Below are 20,987 nucleotides of genomic sequence, written 5' to 3'. Positions count from 1 at the left end.
TCTGTCCTTAAATGGTAGCAGTGACCTGAGAAAGTGATAAACCTATTGCCAAGGGCATTAAATATAAAATACAGAGAGTTATCAAATGTATGTGGTATTTGCTCTCATATTATTTCTCCCCTTCACTTTTTTTCCTTTTGTGAAGAGGATGCTTGTAATAGAAATCACAAGTAGGCTTTGTTTTTGTTTTGATTCCATAAAGGTAAATGATAAACTTAAATAAAAGAAGAAACCTGTCTATCATGTCTCCTTTTTCAAGTTTATAGAAAGATCCCATTCCACGAATGAATACCAGAAAGAAGTTGTCACGAAAAAGCACACTGGAGAGCTCTTTATGAACAATTTAATTGTCTTTTTGTTTGGTGGGGTGTGTGTGTGTGTGTGTTTGTGTTAACCTTATGCCATTTTTTTAGCTGTCATTTTAGTTGTGTGCACTGTTGTCAAGCCCTTCCAAGTAACTGGTTGTCAAAGCTAATCTTTTTTGACCATCAGGTGTTAGGCAGCAAAAAAATGCTCTTTAGGTTTATTTACTGTCTGTGTGTATTTTAGTATCTGTTGCAGAAGTGTGGTTTAAAAATCGGCTTCAGTGTATATCAGAACCATAGTGATAATTTAATGTATTTCCTTTAGAGAGCTTCTGATGATGCCTTGCTTAAAGGGCTCAGTTTTCAATGGCTGAAATCTTAAAATGTAGCCAGATACACATTATATAGCTCTTAAATCGTGCACTGGGTAAAAGACAACATTTTTGTTTTTTAATAAGCAGTATGGTTGTATTGCCAAACCAGGTATGAAATGCTGTACCTTGAAATGAATCATACTACCAAGTAATTTTTTTTACTCTAATAATGTCATTGTTTTCAGTAGTTGGTAATTGAAATCAACATCTTAAACAATTAAAGCCTATTATAATAAACCCTGTTAATATCTTTATTGACGTTTTATGGTATATAGTCATATAATCTTAAAACCAAGCCATAATGAACATTAGTTAGGTACCTTAATTCAGTATGCTTGTATGTTCATTTATAGTTCTCTTTCTCAAACTTTTCCACAAAGTATACAGAAGAACAAATCACCGGGGGCCTGGGACCATAGTCCAAAGCATTCAACCTCAACTGTGAAGTGACCCCATTCCTATATTTAATAAAATCAATATTTAAGATGTCTGTGGCTTTGTCTGTTTCCTGATATCCCTCTATGTCCCCGTGTTCAGGATATAGGATTTTTTTTTCTTATTATTAACTTTCATTATTTTTACTTTAAAAAAATATTTATTTATTTATTTTTGGCTGCGTTGGGTCTTCGTTGCTGCACATGGGCTTTCTCTAGTTGTGGTGAGCAGGGGCTACTCTTCGTTGCGGTGCGCGGGCTTCTCACTGCGGTGGCTTCTCTTGTTGCGGAGCACGGCCTCTAGGCACGCGGGCTTCAGTAGTTGTGGTACACGGGCTTAGTTGCTCCATGGCATGTGGGATCTTCCCAGACCGGGAATTGAACCCGTGTCCCCTACATTGGCAGGCGATTCTTAACCACTGCACCAACAGGGAAGTCCAGGAATTTGTTACCTATTCTCTTCCACTAAGACTTTCTATTTAGCAGAGTTTTCATTCTTTCAAAATAAAAATATTTCAAAACATATCTTTCAGATTTTTTATTGTATGTTACTAAGCAAATCCCCTTATAAGCATTTCCTAAGGCGTTAGTTACGTACCACTTAAGGTATGGTAGTGGCCAATATGGAGTCTATAATAGCAAGACCTTGAAAACAAAAATGTTCAGTAATAGGTTAATGGTTAGATAAGTTTAGGTACCGTGTACCCATTTAAAGTGCTATGGAAGAATAACTAGTAATATCGGAAAATGCTCCCCATAAAGTTAAGTGCAAAAAAAAAGTTATAAAGGATGTGACAGTATGATCGCAGTATCGTAAAAACAATTAAAAATAGATAGGTATGTTGCTATATGGCTGAAAGGTTTGGAAGATTATCACCAAAAAAAAAAGGAAAATGAGTAATTTTCTTATTATATTGGGGCAGGAAAAAAGACGTCTGAAAACTAAATGTTTCCTTACTGTCTTATTAGTTGAATTATGCCAAAAACTTTGCGTCAGCTAGTGTTTCTCAGTCTTTGCCTCATCCAATAAAATTCTGGTGCTTTATGTTCTGTAGCTTGCTTGATTTCCCCTTATAAAACTATTTTATAATACTGAATGTTTTTCACACCATGTAGTCTCATCCCACCTTGCAATGAAGAATCACATCTTCAAGCATCAAGGGTCAGCAAGTGCTCTGTGCTTCTCATGATCTCTAATAATAGAATCTGCCCTTCCCCATTTGTACTAGTCCTGTGCTTGGGAACCAGTAAACATCTATCTACAGAAACTAGTCCCAAAACCAGGAAGAAATGCCACTTTTCTTGGTTCGATCTAGTTTTTAGAAGATTATGACACTTAGTTGCCTGGTAAACCAGGACGATTATGTAGACTCAATTGATGGAAATACCAGTTTAAGATAATCTAATGAATAAAAACTTTACATCAATACTGGAATGAAGTAGAATAAAGGATTCATGTCTTTAAAGTCTATGTTAAGTAACAGATCCAAGAGTAGTAGGTTTTTTGGTTCTACATTGAGTAGGGTCATCTTGTTCATTGGGAGCTATAAATGTAAACAAATACATTTCTCATTTAAATGTGAGTATATATAAGTACTGTATTATAACTGTCCTGTACCACATTTCAGGTATTCTTTTCTTGATTTCACTAAGGTATTATTAAGATATCCACCAGATGATGGAAACGTGCCAGAATGCCATTTCACCAATTAAAATGGCTGTTAAAAATTTTTCCTTTCATGTTCTCACTTCTAGTTGGTTAAAAAAAAAATAGTGCATATGGTATAACCCATTTGAGAGAAAGAAAGGAAGATCTAAATAGGCTGATGGTGGACTTGGCTGATGGTGGACTTCCCTGGTGGTCCAGTCGTTAAGATTCTGCTCTTCCAGTGCAGGAGCCGCGGGTTGATCCCTGGTAGGGGAACTAAGATCCCACATGCCTCGTGGTGTGGCCTAAATAAATAAATATGTAGACTGTCTTTAAAAAATGTTTAAAAAAAAAACAGGCTGATGGTGTGTATTTATTTGCCCCAAAGGGAACCAAAATATTGATGTTAGAATTGGAGATCTTCTTAATATATTTCCCTATTAAACCAAATGCGGAATGGGTTTTGAAGTTAAGCATAGTTTCATGTATAATGAATTACAGTACAAGGCCCTAAATTACTCAACTTTGTACCTTACTATTGTAAGTTGATTTATTTACCAACATTTTTCAGTTACTCTAATAATCATATTAAAATACAGACGTACTCTTCCTATAAATAACAGCTGTCTTGACGCTACCGTAGATCTTCTCACTCTGCTTACTTTGAGAGCTAAACCTTGTAAAAGACCTGTTTTGTATTACCTTCCGTACTTCCAATTCTCTGTATTCCAGCAGGTCAGCAGTGTTCCACTTATTGCCAAATCAAGTAGTCACTTCTCCATCTTATCCTCTCAGCAGTATTTAAGTCAGCTACTTAATGCTCCTTGAAAAACACTCTCAAGCCTTTTAAGTAACATCTCTTAGTTTTCCTCCTGTATCCCTGGCTGGTCCTTCTCAGTCTCCTTTCCTTGTTTGTGCATTGCTTGACTTCTGCTTCAGAACTCTAGGCTGTCTTCTCTAACTTCTCTAGGTGATCTTATCTTTAAAAACAATTTGCATGCCACTAACTCAAATTTACGGGTCTAATCCCTGCCTTTTGAATTCCAGCTTCCAACTGGCAACTTGACATCTTCATTTGGGTGCCGTATATCTTAACTTGTTGATATTAACTGTAATAAAAATATTTAATAAATATCTTCTAGTGCCCCAAGACTCAGTCAGTTATTCAAGCCAAAAGTCTAGGAATCATCTTGAAATAGCTCCTCATCTCTTAATCTACTTTCAGCAAATCCTGTCAACACTACCTCCAAAATAAATCCTCTGTCCAGGCTCTTTCCTTTGATTTCTGCCACCTATTCCAAATGACTATCATCTCTTGGACAGCTGCTTGTTTCATGACTTAATCCCTTATCCATTCTCCGTATTGCAGTCTGAATGGTCTTTTCAAAATGTAAATTATATTTCCCAATTTAAAACAGTCCAAGGATTTATAAGCCCTTGTGAGATGTGCCCCTGTCTTTTTCTCCAGCCTTAAATTCAGCTACTCTCCCTCTTGCTCAGAAGCCTCTGCCATAGTGGCTTTCTTTTTTAATCCCCTCCTGCCAGGCCAAATCAGGTCCCACCTTGGGGACTTTGCTATTAATCTGTTGGCTGGCTTACAGTACTTGCTGTTGAAGCAATATAAAGTAGCCATTAGGGTAAGCTTCCCTATTTGTAGTATGATGCTATTTCTGTTAAAAAGTGTATGTAGCAGGGAGGAATATATTGACATATATGAGTAAAATAACTGCAAGGAGGCATGAGAAATTGACAGCATTGTTTACCTCCAGGCAGGGGGTCTAGGGAACTAGAGTGGAAAGTAGGCTTTACCTTTTGAATTTTGAACCATGTAAATGTGTTACCTTAAAAAGTAAATTAAAAATAAAATTAGGTGAGTTTCTTAAATATTAATAAATCCAGACTGTGTAGCTCTAAGTACAAGAGGGGAAAAACCCCAGGAAGGTAAGTCAAGAGCTTATCTTTGGGGGTTAAAAATAAAGTAGCCACTATATCCCAGTGCCTAGAGAGTCCCTGGCACATTGCGCGTGTGATATATATTTGTTGATTGAACAGATATGCTAGTTAATTTGCAAAGCAGTGTAGAAGCATTTACTCATCTCTAACATGAATTATCAGACTTTTTAAAATGAACCTAGATTCCTGATTTAAAGCTAGTACACTGCATGGGATCAACCTCTAACCCCAGTACAGATTATCAAGAATGAAATACTCTCATCTAGCTATTTCAGACTCCTTTTTCCTTGTATCTTACCTTAAGATACCTTTCCTTGTATCTTACCATATTTTCTCAAATCCACCTTTATTTTCTCTTTTTCCCGAAGTTTTAGATTAATTTGGGTCCTAAGATGACAGTCATTAAATTGCTAAACCAGTAACGTTTTGTACCTATCAAATGAGGAGTTGTGCTGGTTTTTTTTTTTTTTTTTTTTTTTTTTTTGGCTTTGTTGTTTCTTTTTAAACAAAAATACTAGTGGCAGGGTATTTTTATTTACTACCAGGAGTAGAGTTTACACCTCAGTGGTTGGAATATAAATTTGTACATCCTTTCTGGAAAACAGACTGCAGCATGATTTAAGAGATTATTTTGTTGTATTCTTTGATCTAATAATTTTCAGTAATTAATATTGTTTAAGGAAATAGTGTATGAATGTTTCAGTGTTTTACGGAAATGAAAAATTGGGAAGAATGTAAATGTCCAGTTATAGGCTATTTGTTGGATAATGTCATGTTTTTTATGCAGTGGAAGTTTTAAACAATACAGAAAACTTCAGTTAAATACCTAGCTTGGTTTCCTTCACATGTTTCAATGTGAATGAACTCTGAAATGCAGGATATAAAATTGCTTCTCCAGTATAGTCTCATACACAAACACACACACATCAACAAGAGTGAAGTATGATTTTGGCAAGTTTATGGGTGGTTTTAACTTCTTTTTTCTTTTTTTAACATTTCATTTCTCCATCTTCTGCAGTAGGTATTACCTTACAAACCAGCTTTTAAGCTTTTTAATGGATTCTGAAGTGAGAACAACATGAAATCTTATTAAATGACTGGATGTTTCTCTAGCAGGGTCTGTACCTGTTGCACTGCAGACTTATTTATATACAGCAGTTCTCAAAGATACCCATCCTAGAGAGGAGTTCTAATTAGAATACTGCAAAAATTAGAATTTTAATCATTGGTTTTTGCTGAAACATCCCCTTGAACCTTAAATCTTACTGTGCTTTTTAATTTTCGGTTGATCCTTTGGGATGAAGATGAGAAGTTTATTGAAAGAAACCTTTAAAAATCAAATCATTTCAGATTTTGTAAGTTTTACAATACATTCAAAAGCTTTCTTGTAATTTATGTTTTCTGGCCTGATTGTTTAGGATTCCTTTTTTCCCCACAGATCCCTGGGCAGAGCTGTTAACAGATATTTTATAGTTTCTAATGCTTTAAGATGAAATATGGTACTACATTTAAAGAGAGATGTTAATTGTTATAAAGAAAAATATAGTTACTGGTAATATTTGTGGTATTGTTGGTTGGTATACACCCTAGGTCACGTTACATGTACCCAGGTCTACAGTTCATAGAACCACTGGTGTAATTCAACCTATTTTTTCCGAGAAAGTTTGACTGCCGGATGAGGGGCAACTTGGACTGAGAAACTGCCTCTAAACTGACTTAGTAGGCATAGGATCCCATCATTTCTGCCCTTCACTGGAGAATTCTTTTAGAGGCTGATTTCCAAAAGGTCTACTTACGGAAGAATTCTGGTTTTGTCCTTCCTCTTCTAGTTGAGACGTCACAGAGGCTTGAGGCTAGATTGTCATCAGCATACTGCTAGCACACAGTTGTTTGTTCTCAGTAAGCCTTATTGTATAATGCTGTTACTTTTTCAGTGTTGCAGAGGTAGGAACATGGAGGAGAAACAATCTGGATAACATGAAAGTGATGCTGGTGGCTAAGGGAAGGCAACTCGATTCTGTGGGAAGGGCTATAGCTGATCCATCTGTTTTCTAGGTAAGCATTCCTTTGTTCCAGGGACCTTACCTCATGATTTGCAAATTTTAGTCATAACTAAATCATGACCCCCACTTATCTTTAATTGGGGAATGGCATCTTTACCATTGTAAAATGAATGATGTCCTTTTAAAATAGTAATTTGTACAGTAGAACTTGAGTGAATCAGTAGATCTTCACCATGTAAATGTTAATAGTTCTTAAGTTTTTCTGCTAAGGGAAAATGCATTTGTGTAAATGGCAAATATATGTACAGACTAATATCTTGTATATAGCAACCAAATAAATATTGAATGATTAATACACATCAAGGCTTATGTCCTCTGTATTATTTAGTTGGTAAAAAAGTATGTGGACAAGACCAAAATTGAGTATTGAGGCAAGAACTTCATTGAACATTACAAGGTAAGCCCGAAGACTTCAAGCAGGCCATTGATTACAATTCAGGGCATTTCCCCCTGTCAGCCATGAGATACTGTATTCAAAGTGCTGCTTATTCAGTCTGTCTGAACAAAAGGAAAATTATATATGTGTAAAATAGCAGGTAAAGGCACTTTAAGCAAAATCCAGTTCTCTATTTCAAAAGAAAACCTAGATCCATATCTATTAGGGAAACAGTTTGGTCAATGACAGATATATGTACTTGTTAAATATTATGAAAAAAACAGCAGGAAGAATTATTTAGTGTTCCTGTTTTTCAGATAATAATAGAGCTTAAATACTTGTAAATAGTGTTTTAGAGAAGTAATTCTTAGATTAAGAGAAAAGTTGTGATGGATCTTCTGGTAAAGAATCAGAAGTTAAACACCTATTTGAATATATCAAAGCTGTCAATAAAAAATAACTAAAAAGTGGTGTGAGTTTTTGCTGATATGACAGACAACTTGGAACAGGTTGTCTTTCATTGGATGTGGTAAAAACAACTCTTAAAAAAGTAAATGCTGTAGGTTTTTAATTAATCATCACATTTAGATTCTTGCAGATTATTACAGCTAATTCTAAATAATTGGTATAAACTTTTGAAAAAAAGTTTTGAAACCTGAAGCATCATTGCAGTTTCACATAAAGAATACTATAGGCAGATACAAATTGGGGGGGCGGGGTTCTGTGGGCTACTTTATGTTCATACTTGGAAATAACTTTTTAAACCCTAATCTGAAACCTGTTCTTATACAGATTTGAGTATGAGCACAGTTGAAGAGGATTCTGACACAGTAACAGTAGAAACTGTGAACTCTGTGACTTTGACTCGGGACGCAGACGGGAACCTCATTCTTCACTGCCCTCAGAATGGTAGGAGAACCTGCTGACATAATTGTATTGGGTTGGCCAAAAAGTTCGTTCGAGTTTTTCCGTTAAGATGTTACGGAGAAACCCAAATGAACGAACTTTTTGGAAGTTTTTTTTAATTCACTCACAGTATAGGAAGTTGTTTTTTTTTTAATAAGCTTCCCATGGTTTTTAGAATATAGTTCAGGTTCTTTAATTTGGCACACAGGCCTCCCATCATCTCAGCTTTCCTTGCAGCCTCATTTCCTGCCACATTTCATGTATCGGTATTCCAGCAGTTCACAGCTATTTGTATATTCCTAACATACTTTAAGCTTCTCGGACCTCAGTAGGAATGCATGTATTACTCCTACTGCCAGTAATAATCATTTTCCCCTGGCTTCTGTTTCTTTTTGAAGTTTAAGACACCTTTTCTAGAAACCTCCCTTCACCTCCAGTCTAAATTAAATGCCTGTGTGCTCATATAACAGCCTCTTCATTCCACCTTCATAGTTCTTATTACACCATCTTGAAATTGTTAGTTTAGTCATCTCCTACACTGTACTATGAGCTCCTTGACAGTCAGGGTATCTCTTATTGTTCTGTTTCTCAAACTTAGCCAATGGTAGGCATTCAGTGAATGTTGTGAGTGAATTAAATAACCGACCCTTGTCTTTACATGTGAAATATTTGGAAAGCCAGGTAGTCAACAGCACAAAAGTGTGATGTTTTAAAAAGTGGCACCTTTGTTCATAGTTCCTTGTCATAAGAATAAGAGCTGAGGTGCTGCAGTAGGCGTAGAGAGGGCAGTGCGTCTCACTTGCACGACTGGCTTTAGTTGACATAGCGAATCAGTAAGAAGATTATTTTACAGTCATTACTTGTTGAAGATTTTGTTTTCTCCTTGTTGGTTTGAAGATTTTGAGATTTTTGTTTTTGTTTTGTTTCATTAGAAGCTGATGAAATAGACTCAGAAGATAGTACTGAACCTCCACATAAAAGGCTTTGTCTGTCTTCTGAGGATGATCAAAGTATTGATGATTCCACTCCTTGCATATCAGTTGTTGCACTTCCACGTAAGTCACTGAGTATTAACATAGTTTCCTTCTGAATCAAAATTTAGATTCCAAGAGATTAAATTGGCATTTCAAGGTAGACTTGGACCCATTATTTTTCTCCTCTTAGTCCAAAAAACCTCCTTTTAACCAGCACTTAATGAGTGCTTATTTATGTGCCAGGCATGGCTCTGAATACTTTTACATATATTGCCTAGTTTAATCTCTCAACCTTTTTTTTTAATTGCCCCCCACTCCTGAGAGCCTTTTTAGACATTTTTTTCATGATCATGCTCTCCCCCATGAAATTGTAATACCACAAATATACTGTTGTTGTTTTTAATGTACTATATATATATGTGTCCTTGCTTTCTTAATAAAGAGAATAAGATCTTTTCACCTCCTCCCAAGAAGCATATTCACCCTCATTGAGAAAGCACTCTCTAGAGTGTTCCCTGTGTTATAAATGAGAAAACTAAGGTATAGAGAGGTGTAGTAACTTGTCTAAGGTCGTACCCAGGCATTCCGGTTCTTGTAGTTTATGTTCTTTTCATGTGGTATATGGCTAGATGGAAGTTAGACCGAAGCCTAATAAGTTTATTCTCATTAAGAAAGTTCTTAAGGGACTTCCCTGGCGACCCCGTGGTTAAGACTCTGTGTTTCCACTGCTGGGGGCACGGGTTCGATCCCTGGTCGGGGAACTAAGATCCCACATGCCGCACAGTGCGACCAGAAAAAAAAAAACCCAAAACAAAGAAAGTCCTTAAAATGTTTATATTCCAAGATCATTTAGAGTAGACTGGTTTCTAAGAAGATGTAGTATTTTGGGTGGAATACTGTTGGTGAAAGACTACAACCCACCAACTGTAATGTTAAATTATATTTCTGGTTTGTTTAGCAAAGAATATGGAATCTTGTTGAACTGTGGTGGCCCTCCAAAGCTGGAGTAGATATCTTAGTCCTTGGCGATGGGGTTGGGGCACAGGGCTGTTGGGGGCACTCTCTGCACAAAGGAGGGTCTTGGCATATCCACGAACTTTTATTTTGCACTCAGCATCAAGCAAGATCACATCATCATCTAGTGGAAGAAAACTAAGACTAGGTTTTCATTGTGGAAAATCATGTCTTCATAAGCAGATATGTACTCTGTATTTGGAGTTAATTGCTTATTGAATTGAGCAGAAAAGAAACCATATTATATAAGTTTACTATGAGACTTTGTTGAAAAATGGTGTTAATGTTAATATTGCTAATATTGCTTCCACTTGTGGAATATACAAGCATAATGTATTTCTAATTAAATGATCTTTCCTTCTAATGATGATTCATATGATTTTTAAAACTCTCTCCTAATTTGACTATTATTATGTTATGACTCAATTTTAGAACATGATTAGCCTATCTGTACAAATACAATCCTATATAGACATTTTCTAAGCTAGAATTTTTTTAATTCAGATATAACTGACATTAACATTATATTAGTTTCAGGTGTACATAATGATTTGGTATATGTATACCAAATCATTATGCATATGTATATGCAAAATGTTCAGCACAATAAGTCTAGTAATGTCCTTCACCACACAGTTATCAATACAGTTGTTTTTCCTGTGATAAGAACTTTTAAGATCTACTGTCGTAACAACTTTCAAATATACGGTACAGTATTATTAACTGTAGTCACCATGCTGAACAGTACATTCACAGGTTATAGAATAAAGTAAAAATATTTAATTAAGCCAGAATTTTTGATTACTTTAATGTAAATTTTGACTGGTTAATTGATTTGGTTAGAGTGCCTTGAACATTATTGTAGGTTTTTTTTTTTTTTTTTTTTATTTTCGCTAATATAGGTTCTTTGCAATTCCATATCAATTTTAGGTTTAGCATGACAATTGCTAAAAAATAATCTGCTTAGATTTTATTTGGGATCATATTGAATCAATTTATGGAGAATTGACAGCTTAACAATACTGAGTCTTCCAATTTGCTAACAGGGTATATCTTTCTTTTTTTTTTTTTTTTCACACACACACACTGTATTTTATTTTTACAAGAGATAAATAGACTGACACCAAGCATTGTACATGGATGACCACAACAAAAGCAACAATGATTGCAATTACCAAACATGAAACACACTCATACTATGTCATAATATTGACATTCAGTCCAGTAATCCTTCACTGTAACAGCTCCTTTACTTTGCAGTGAAAATTGATTTGTATATTCTTTGCCTCTGAGTCCTTGTGGGATTTTTTTTTTTTTTTAAATTCAGACAGAAAGTCACACAAATTATACTCATCCTCATCAGTTCACTCAGTCCCATGTAATTAATTTTTTTTTTCATCTTGATCTTTTGTTAGCACTTTTATGAGTTCATCAGTTTTTCATTAGAGTTCTGAAAATGCTTATTCATTCAGTTCAGCAGTACAGTCAGTTACCAGAAACCTGTACTTGTCAGAGTCTTTTCCATGAATTTCTTGAAGATGAAATCCTTTTATAGGATTTTATTGTAGGTTTGAACTACACGATATTTTGTTCTATTTTATGGTGTGTTGACATAAAAGCACATGAGCTGTTTGATGTTGGGTCATAGCATCACCAAAGAGGACATTCTGAAGCCTAATTTACAATAAGACTGAATTTATGAAGAGTGACTTGAAGTTCCCTGGATTTGTAAAAAGTATGTTGATAAAATCAACTTAGGAAAGTTTCTGCATTTAAAAAAAGTCACACAAAAGCATGAAGTCCTGTATCCATCACCATCATCTGGGACTGATTAAATGCACGAGTAATTTATGCTGGACTTCATGGAGATGAATATTAGTTTTAATGATTTAATTTTAATATTCAGGTTTTCTTTACATGCTTTATAAAACTGATAAAAAGTTATCTGTCTGAGCCTTAAAAGTTCTCTTAACTCTCATGTTAATCAGTGTAGATAACTTACCACTTCTTTTTGCAATCATCTACACATTTATTCCATTACCTATTCATTGTTAAAACTCTTGGTGATTATTCGTTTAGAGGATTGTTGGAGTTACTAAGCCGCTGATTCCTTTTGTTCTTCACACGGCCTCATTTGTCATTCCCATACCACTCTTGCTATTGCATATTAATTGGAGTCTATTTGTAATCTACTTCAGATTTTGTTTTCCTACCACTAATTCCTATCTTCCAAATTACTTCCTCTCATACTTTTGCGATCCTTTGCCCCACTGGGACCCATTGACCTTACCACTTTTAAATGATTCCTTCTTCACTCGTATCCTTGTTTCCTCCTTACCTAGTTTCAGTTTTCATGGTTAATCATTATAATCATTGTCTTGCATTTACCCTCAGATCCTTTTTTCCTCCCCTCACTTCATCATTCTTTGATGAAACCACAACCCTGTTTCAATTTGTCTGCCTATTTATGTCTATACTGGTACAGCTAACTGAAAGAGATTGGAGAAAGACAGCACAAGTAAGCTGACCAGTCTCACTTTAAATTTATGATCATTAACTTGAAATGGACTCTTAATGTTGCCTGCCAGTCATACCATACTTATCTAGTGTTCTTTCTCCCACTCTAAGATGACTGTTTAATACATTCTGAAATCTCCAATACTTCTTCCACCTTTTTCACTCTCAACTGATAGCCTTGCTTCCTACTTAGAAAATTTAAGTGGCCAGAAAATAATTTCTGTAAGTTTCCACTACCATAGATACACACTGACTTGTATCTATGTCCATATATTCTGTCATTTCACCCAGCTAAGGCCAACCCTTCAGTGTACTAGATCCCACCCCTTTTGTCTACTCAAAGACATAGTTGTAGCAATTCTTTCCTTTCTCCTCTGAATCATCAATTTTTCATTCTCTATTGGATTAATCTCATCAACGTTTATAAACATACTATAATTTCTTCTTCAAAACGTCCTGTTAGCCCACTTTGGGCTCCCATCCAATTTCTCTCCTTCCCTTCAGAGCAGAGTTCCTTGGAAGCATTGCCTATCCTTGCCTCCGTTTCTTCTTCCCTTGTTCTGTAAGCCCACTCCAGTCAGTCTTTCACCTCTATCACTACACCAGAACTGTTCTCCCCATGTCTCCAGACACTTTCTTTTTTTTCTTCTCCTTTTCTTCTTTTTAGTTTTTTCCAGAGACTTTCTTGTTGCTAAATCCAATGGTGATTTTTTTAGTCTTTGTCTTACTTGATCTGCCGACAATTTTCAACAATTTTGTCACTCCCTTCTCCCTGAAACATTTTGTCACTTGGCTTCCAGGGAAGACATTTCTCTAGTTTTCTCTCTGTCCATTCCTTCTTAGTCTCTTACGCTGACTTGTCCACATCTCCCCAACCTCTGAATGTGGAGTGCCCCAGGACTCAGTTCTTAGATTGCTTCTCTTTTCCATTTTTACTCACTCCCTAGAATTCATGGTTTTAAGTCCTGTCTCTGGTAATGACTCCCAGATTTATTCCAGTCCAGACTTCTCTTGACTCTAGAGGTTTAGTGGCTATCTCAAACGAATATGTTTAAATCTGAGCTCCTGAAACGTCCTACATTTTTAAACTTGCTTCTTCTGCAATCTTCCCCATCTCATTAATGGCAGGTACATTCTTCCAGTAGCTCAGATAAAAAACTTTAATTCCATCGTTGACTTTTCACTTTCATATTTGGTTTATCCGCACATCCTATTGGCTCTACCATCAAAATGTATCCACAATTTGAACTACTTCTTATCACCCTCACTTGCCTTCACTCTAGTCCAAGCCACTGACCTCTCTTATCTAGATTATTGAATTAGCTTCTTCACTGATTTCCTTCCAGCCTGTGCTGCCCTTCAGGCTATTTTCCCCTTAGCAGCCAGAGTGATCCTGTTAAAATAAAACTCAGTTTATATCACTCCTCTACTCTAAATCTTCCAATGGTCAACCCATTGGAAGAGAGTTAAAGCCAAAGTCTTTACAGTGGTCTGTGAGTCCCCACATAGTATCTTGTTTGGTCTGCTCTGGCCAGCTACACTGTCCTCCTTGCTGTTCCTATGAACAATCTAGGCAGGCCCTCATCTCAGAGCCTTTTTGCACTTGGCTTTCCATCTGCCTGAAGTGCTTTTCCTCAGTATACCTGCATGATATATGATATATGGACTTTATGGATAAAGTCCAAGTGTTGGTGACTTTTCCTGCCCTGCTATCTAAAATTCAAACACTCTCCCCAACTCCCAACACATTTCCTTTCATGCTTTATTTTTTCTCTTTAATACTTCTCCAGCATAATATCCTGTTCATTTTGTATCTTCCCCCCTAGGCTATAAGTGCTGTGAAGGCAGAATTTTTGTTTTTTTGTTTATTGTTGCCGAGAGCAATGCCTGGCATGTATTAGGTGCACAGTAGCTATTTGTTAAGCAAATATATGTATATGAATGTATACACACACACACACACACACATATATATGTGTGGATATATTGGCAAGGAATATGTTAAGAAATTAGATGATCACATACTTGTTCCTTGGGTATATTTTTAAATAATTAGAACCTGCCATTATTATGCTGGAGTTGAACTGTTCTTTTTCTTGAAGTTTCAGAAAATGATCAGAGCTTTGAGGTGACCATGACTGCAACCACAGAGGTGGCAGATGATGAGATTACTGAGGGAACTGTGACACAGATCCAGGTATAGTAAGTCTTTTTACTGGATACAAGAAGAGTATCCTTTACACATACCTTAGGTGATAAAATGATGAGAATACATTCTGTCTGACAAAAGAGCAACCACAGAACAGAGGTTGGACTTATTCATTCAGGTTTCCAGTCCCCACATATGTGAGTCTCAGAATTGTAAGCAATGATAGAATTTTAAAATTTATTCCCTGTAGAGTGGTTCACATCTGTTGAAGCAGATGATGCATGGGCAATCTTTATCCACTTGGAGTGATCTCATTTGAGCTGTTAAATAACTTTAAATTTTATCTACCAGTTATATATGCTATTGATTGGGATATAAAACTTTTTCAGATAAGTTTTACCCAGCAGTTATCTGTAGTGACAGATTTAGAACGGCTCCGTGTATTCTCTGCCCTCATGTGAATGAAAGCTGGTTATTTCAAATAGATTTTAATTATAACAGTTGTAGGTAAGGTAGTTCCTTTTGTGCCTGTAGGACTAGATACATTTTACCGCATGTTAAGAGGTTAAGTAATAATTAGCCCTTTTTCCTACATGAACTTCTTTATTTGTCTCATGACTTATTTCTGCCAAAAGTAATCAGAATTCTTTGCTGTCTTCAGTAACCAACAGCTTAAATATATTTTACTTGTAAGTTTATTTCTGGCTGATTGTCCTTTCTTTTTACTATAGCTGTCCTTTTGCTTCATCTCTTCATTTAATAAAATACTTCTAAGTAGACAGTAGACATTGTACCATTATTTTTTGTATGTGAAGCATCACAGTGACCCTTCAGTTAAGAAGTAAAGTAGTTACAAGTTGATATGTAACATCAGGGACTAAGGACATCTCAGGTAGGTGTACTGTGAATGGTTTGCAGTGGGGAGCTTCAGAGTGGTTCCAGAATGACAGGATTTCCAGAGAAGCAAGTCTCCAAAATGCTTCAAACAGCTTTGAGCCAGGCTGGAGATCTCATAATCTACCCTTGGGTTTCAGTGGGAATTTGGACAGAAATTTTTTTCTAAACCCTCAGAAATAATAGGGCACATTCTTTCTTCAAAATGGGTCTTGTCAAATTCATTTCAGATTCAAAGACTATGTAGTCTCACTTCCATTCCATTTTTAGCACATTGAAAATAACTATATACATATGTGTGATTTGGTTTACAACCTAGCTATTATAAGGTTAAGCAGTAGCAGTGCTAGTTAGACAAGTTATATGGTTTTGTTTGGATTATTTCTGAAGACTTAATGAATTACAATTTAATATTAACCTCTTGGTTTGTTATTACCATTTTAATGAACAAAATAATTAATAATTTCTGAATTTTTTTAATAAGATTAATATTAGGTTGGGAGTGAAAGTCAGCACAGTTAGATGTTCAGAAATAGTGTGCTTTTTGCTGTGCCCTTTTGTGTCAATCTAGGTGTAGTTATTTCACGTAGTTTAGTAGCTAATGCCCCTTCCCTCATTCCACTGGTGGGATGAGCTTGAAAAACAATTAGAAACTAAAAACATTCCCAATGTATGTAGTACTTTGTGGTTGCAAGAGGTATTTAGTGAATGAAATACTTATTTTTAGATTTCTAAGCCTGTATATATTACAGATAGGAAACCCTACAACCAACTCAAAAAAGCTTCATTTAGAAAGCAACAGCATGCTAATAAAGCCTGAGTAACTTTAAAAGATTTATGTATAAAGTAGCGAAAAATGGGGGTAAAATACTATAAAATTTATTACTATTTACTATACTAAAATACTTATTACTAAACTTATTACTAAGTATAGATAGATAGCCTTTCAGGTACCTAAGTCTCCTTCTATACTCACTTTTATTGACAGTGCTGAATATTACTGCTAAAATTTAATAATTATTTACTTCATTTCCTGGCTTTTCATGTTTAACGTTATATGGTTTAAGTAATAATTGTAAGTCTTCTTCAGAAAAATTTGAGCCATAAAGCATAAAGTGTTTGCCCAAAGACAGTGATTAATTGGCATGACAGATTTCTTTGTGAGATTCATAGAGTGGGCTTTGCTGTATATTTAGACTCACTTTGGAAAATGGTGATTTTATTCTTTTAACGAACTAATTAATATAAGAGATCATCTCAGGATATTTTCTACATTACATTTCTTAAAAGTAGGTATTATATGTATCAAGGTCTTTTGATAGGTCTCTGTATTGCCCTTGATGAATAACTCCTGTGTCAAATCTTACAGAATTGTGATCTTCATAATATAAGAGGCCTTGGATATCATCTTTCTAGTCTGTCTCAATTCTCAGCTTTATAAAGTCCTCTTAATCTTTAAAAGAAAAAGATCTAAAATGTATGATGCATAAATACAGGGTTATAAAACTTTTCATGTTTGTTCCAGTGATGTCTAGCTTTTGCCTATGGTTTTAAAAAACAACATTTTCATAAATACAAAATATTCATTACCACCAAATATAAAAATAAAGTAGGTGACAGTAGAGGCATGGCTTTTCTCCTCATTGTGCTTTGATTGTTCATGGACAATTTCTCTGTTTTCGAAGTGAGATGGGTTTCATATCTTCTTGAAAGTAGAGATCCAGTTTCTGCCTACTCAAAAAACAGTTCAAACTTTGTTAGGACTTACCTCCAGAGAGTGACATAGGTTAGTAGTTGATCCAATCCAGAGACAAAACTGGGTTGAGTGGTCACTAGGCATGTGACTCTCCCCTTATCCTGGTCTGCCTGTAATAGGTTCATACCTGATATGGTAGCACTGTTGCTAAATCTTCTTCACTTACACTATAGCTCTCTTTAGCCCAAGGCCAAGTCTCTTAAAAACAGCTTTGTTCCTGCAGAATTTGCTGGATTAGGTATGTCCTTAATTGAAAATGTACCTGGTGGGCTTCCCTGGTGACGCAGTGGTTGAGAACTGCCTGCTAATGCAGGGGACACGGGTTTGAGCCCTGGTCTGGGAAGATCCCACATGCCACGGAGCAGCTGGGCCCGTGAGCCACAACTACTGAGCCTGCGCGTCTGGAGCCTGTGCCCCGCAACGGGAGGGGCCGCGATAGTGAAAGGCCCGCGCACCGCGATGAAGAGCGGTCCCCGCACCGCGATGAAGAGTGGCCCCCACTTGCTGCAACTAGAGAAAGCCCTCGCACGAACCGAAGACCCAACACAGCCAAAAATAAATAAATAAATAAATAAAGTAGCTATAAAATTAAAAAAAAAGAAAATGTACCTGGTGAGCTTCCCTGGTGGCGCAGTGGTTGAGAATCCGCCTGCCAATGCAGGGGACGGGTTCGAGCCCTGGTCCGGGAAGATCCCACATGCCGCGGAGCAACTAAGCCTGTGCGCCATAACTACTGAGCCTGGGCTCTAGAGCCCACATGCCACAACTACTGAAGCCTGTGCGCCTAGAGCCCATGCTTTGCAACAAGAGAAGCCACCGCAATGAGAAGTCCACGCACAACAACAATGAGTAGCCCCTGCTTGCCACAACTAGAAAAAGCCCGTGCACAGCAACGAAGACCCAGCACAGCGAAAAATAAATAAAATACATAAATTTTTTAAAAAACAAAAGAAAATGTACCTGGTGATAGCTTCATAAATATACTGAAAGCCACTGAATTGTATACTTTACAGGGTGAATTTTATGATGTGTGAATTGTATCTCAATAAAGCTTATTTTTTAACTACACATTTCTCATGCAGACTGTTTTACTACAATAATAATAGAAAGTAGTACCATATAGTTCTTTGAAAGAAGGTACATTAAGGAGGGTAGGAATCAGCTCTAGAGGTTGGCTAAAACAAAGTTGTCAGTAAACAATAAGCAGATCATGATTTTGCAGTAACATCTTTTGAGTTAGCCTGTTAATCCTTTAGATTTAGCAACAGATTACATTACAGATGACTATATATTTAGGTAGCAAACTACCTGTGAGGATATGAATAATCATGACATCAACCCCAGCATTTTCATTTTATTTTATATGTGAGTTTGTTTTACATATATAAACATACAAATGGCTTTGAGTATCCTGTACTGTATTAATTTAAATGCTTAATGGAATCTTAGCCAATATTCTCTAAAATTCAAGCTGCTAGTACTGACTTACTTGCTTAAATGAAGGTCATATTTTGTTAATGCAGATAATTTTGTTTTCATACTTGTCTTATTAAAAGAGCAAGAAAATATTTGTCTTTATAAATTCAATATAATTTTATTATATCTAAAACACATGGATTTCACATTATTAGAGTTTTATAGTGCTTAGCATTACAAACAAAGATGAATCAGGTTGGGTATTAAATCAGGCTGCTACTTTTTTTTTCTCTTTTACCTTTTCAAGATTCTACAGAATGAGCAACTAGATGACATATCTCCCTTGGGTAATGAGGAGGTTTCAGCAGTTAGCCAAGCATGGTTTACAACTAAAGAAGATAAGGATTCTCTAACTAACAAAGGTAAGAGATACTGTGAATTTTAGTGTCCAGCGGAAAAAATTGACGTTAAGAAGAGCTTGTAGTCATAAGGATTCTGAGTTGGGCCTTCATAATTATGGTTGAGTAGTTACAGTAATTGAGCCTTTTCTAATTAAATTTGGCTCTGAATGGGACCATGAAACCAATATTCATTTTTCAATAATTGATCATTAGTTCTCTGATATGAAGTAGGTTATAAACAGATGCACAGTGGTGTCATTTAAAAGACAATTCAGTTATTGCATATGGGACTGGGAAGTCAAGCCTTTTTTCAAAGTTCTGCTACTAACTTTGGTCTCATAAGTGGCTTAGAGGTTTAAAGTAATGGTGTTTATAGTGCTGCTGTGCTCGTAAGGATTGCTAAGGAAGTTACTGCAACAAAGTGGAGGTTGTATATATGCCACTCTGAAGTAAGGAAAGGAAACAAAAAGTATGTAAATTGATTGTTTTCAACCACTGTACAGTAAGTACTCATTAAGAATAAATTATTCACTTCACCCACTGTACAGTAAGTACTCATTAAGAATAAATTATTCACTTGGTATCCAATATATTATGTTTACCTTGTCCTAGAATCTTTTATACATGTTTTTTGCCCATAAAATTTATTTTTCACTGGGGAAATTTTTCAGAAAGTTTTGAGGGTGATTTGGCTTTTGTACTTGTAAGTCCTATACTGCTGAAAGGATAAGAGATGTAACTAAGAGGAAGTGATATTTTTTATGAATCTTTTACTTATCATTATCTCTACTTAGTAGGGTCAAATGTATTCTTTCTTAAAAACCAGAGGTCACAAAAGCAACTTTACCTGGGGATTTTTCAGATTTCAGATGAGTGAGACATTAAATTAGCTACATTTTATTCCTCTCAAGGAATAATATTTTCTATAGCATTACTTGTTTTCTTTTAAAGGACATAAATGGAAGCAGGGGATGTGGTCCAAGGAAGAAATTGATATTTTGATGAACAATATTGAACGCTATTTGAAGGTATCTTATGGCATATTTTTTTGTTTCACTAATTTTTTCATCGCCAATTGCAAAAAATATCAAAGCAGCGTATTGTATATAGTACTTAGGAGCTTTTCAGTAATTAAGTAATGGATGACTGGCTAATATGTTGTAGATTAATAATTCTCAGTTGTATGATTACAGTATATTTTTAAGCACATTTTGAATTCTCAGTTTAAAATAGCTTTATTGCTTTAGTTAATACCCTGAAGTTTAGACAAAATTTTAATAGCCTCTCAGAATCTTAAAGCCCCATCTTTTCAAGCAACCTATAAATTAAGGTTTAAATTTATGTTGTATAAAGTCTAAGATATGCATCTTCTTTGAATGAGTTTATGACATCACACTAGTCTTTCCCCTTTAAAAAAAAAATTTAGTTCATTTTCATATTCAAGCTTATATCCTGTTACCTTAGTCATCCTCTTCATTAAATGTCTGATGAGAACAGAATTTTTGAAGCACTAGAAATGTGAATTGCTTTAACAAATAGTGTTGGCCTTCAAATGCCTGCCAACAGTCCATGTGGAAATTCTGAAAACAGGTGAAGAATGATATAAGGCTCTGTACCCTGTGAGTGATAACATGTTGTTAATTCTTCATGAGAACAAAGAAGGAAGAGTTTATTCTCAGGGTTAGGACAGTTATGGAAAATATTTGGAAGAGCAGGATTTGAGCTAAGTTTTAAAGAAAGGGGTGGGAGTTAGGGGTAGAATAGGGCTGGAGGGAACAGCATAAGTAAATGATGAGCGTCGGGGATT

General features: G+C 35.7%; 1 protein-coding gene across 4 annotated transcripts in view; it reads left to right on the top strand.

Annotated features, from left to right (window-relative positions):
* DMTF1 (cyclin D binding myb like transcription factor 1) overlaps window positions 1–20,987 on the top strand; it is a 44,277-nt gene that overhangs the window by 2,948 nt on the left and 20,342 nt on the right. For 3 of the 4 annotated variants that reach the window (XM_059934023.1, XM_059934024.1, XM_059934026.1), the window contains 7 exons: window positions 6,649–6,769; window positions 7,106–7,174; window positions 7,946–8,062; window positions 8,992–9,114; window positions 14,667–14,761; window positions 19,087–19,201; window positions 20,132–20,208. In XM_059934023.1, coding sequence (XP_059790006.1) covers window positions 7,954–8,062; window positions 8,992–9,114; window positions 14,667–14,761; window positions 19,087–19,201; window positions 20,132–20,208 — 519 coding nt within the window. In that variant the 5' untranslated portion in view covers window positions 6,649–6,769; window positions 7,106–7,174; window positions 7,946–7,953. The remainder of the gene's footprint in view (window positions 1–6,648; window positions 6,770–7,105; window positions 7,175–7,945; window positions 8,063–8,991; window positions 9,115–14,666; window positions 14,762–19,086; window positions 19,202–20,131; window positions 20,209–20,987) is intronic. The other variant, XM_059934025.1, reaches the window with a different exon arrangement.

This window comes from Balaenoptera ricei, chromosome 9 (assembly GCF_028023285.1).
Source record: "Balaenoptera ricei isolate mBalRic1 chromosome 9, mBalRic1.hap2, whole genome shotgun sequence".
NCBI lineage: Eukaryota > Metazoa > Chordata > Mammalia > Artiodactyla > Balaenopteridae > Balaenoptera > Balaenoptera ricei.
The sequence above is the reverse complement of the archived record's forward strand: the minus strand, read 5'-3'. Positions and strand labels throughout refer to the sequence as shown.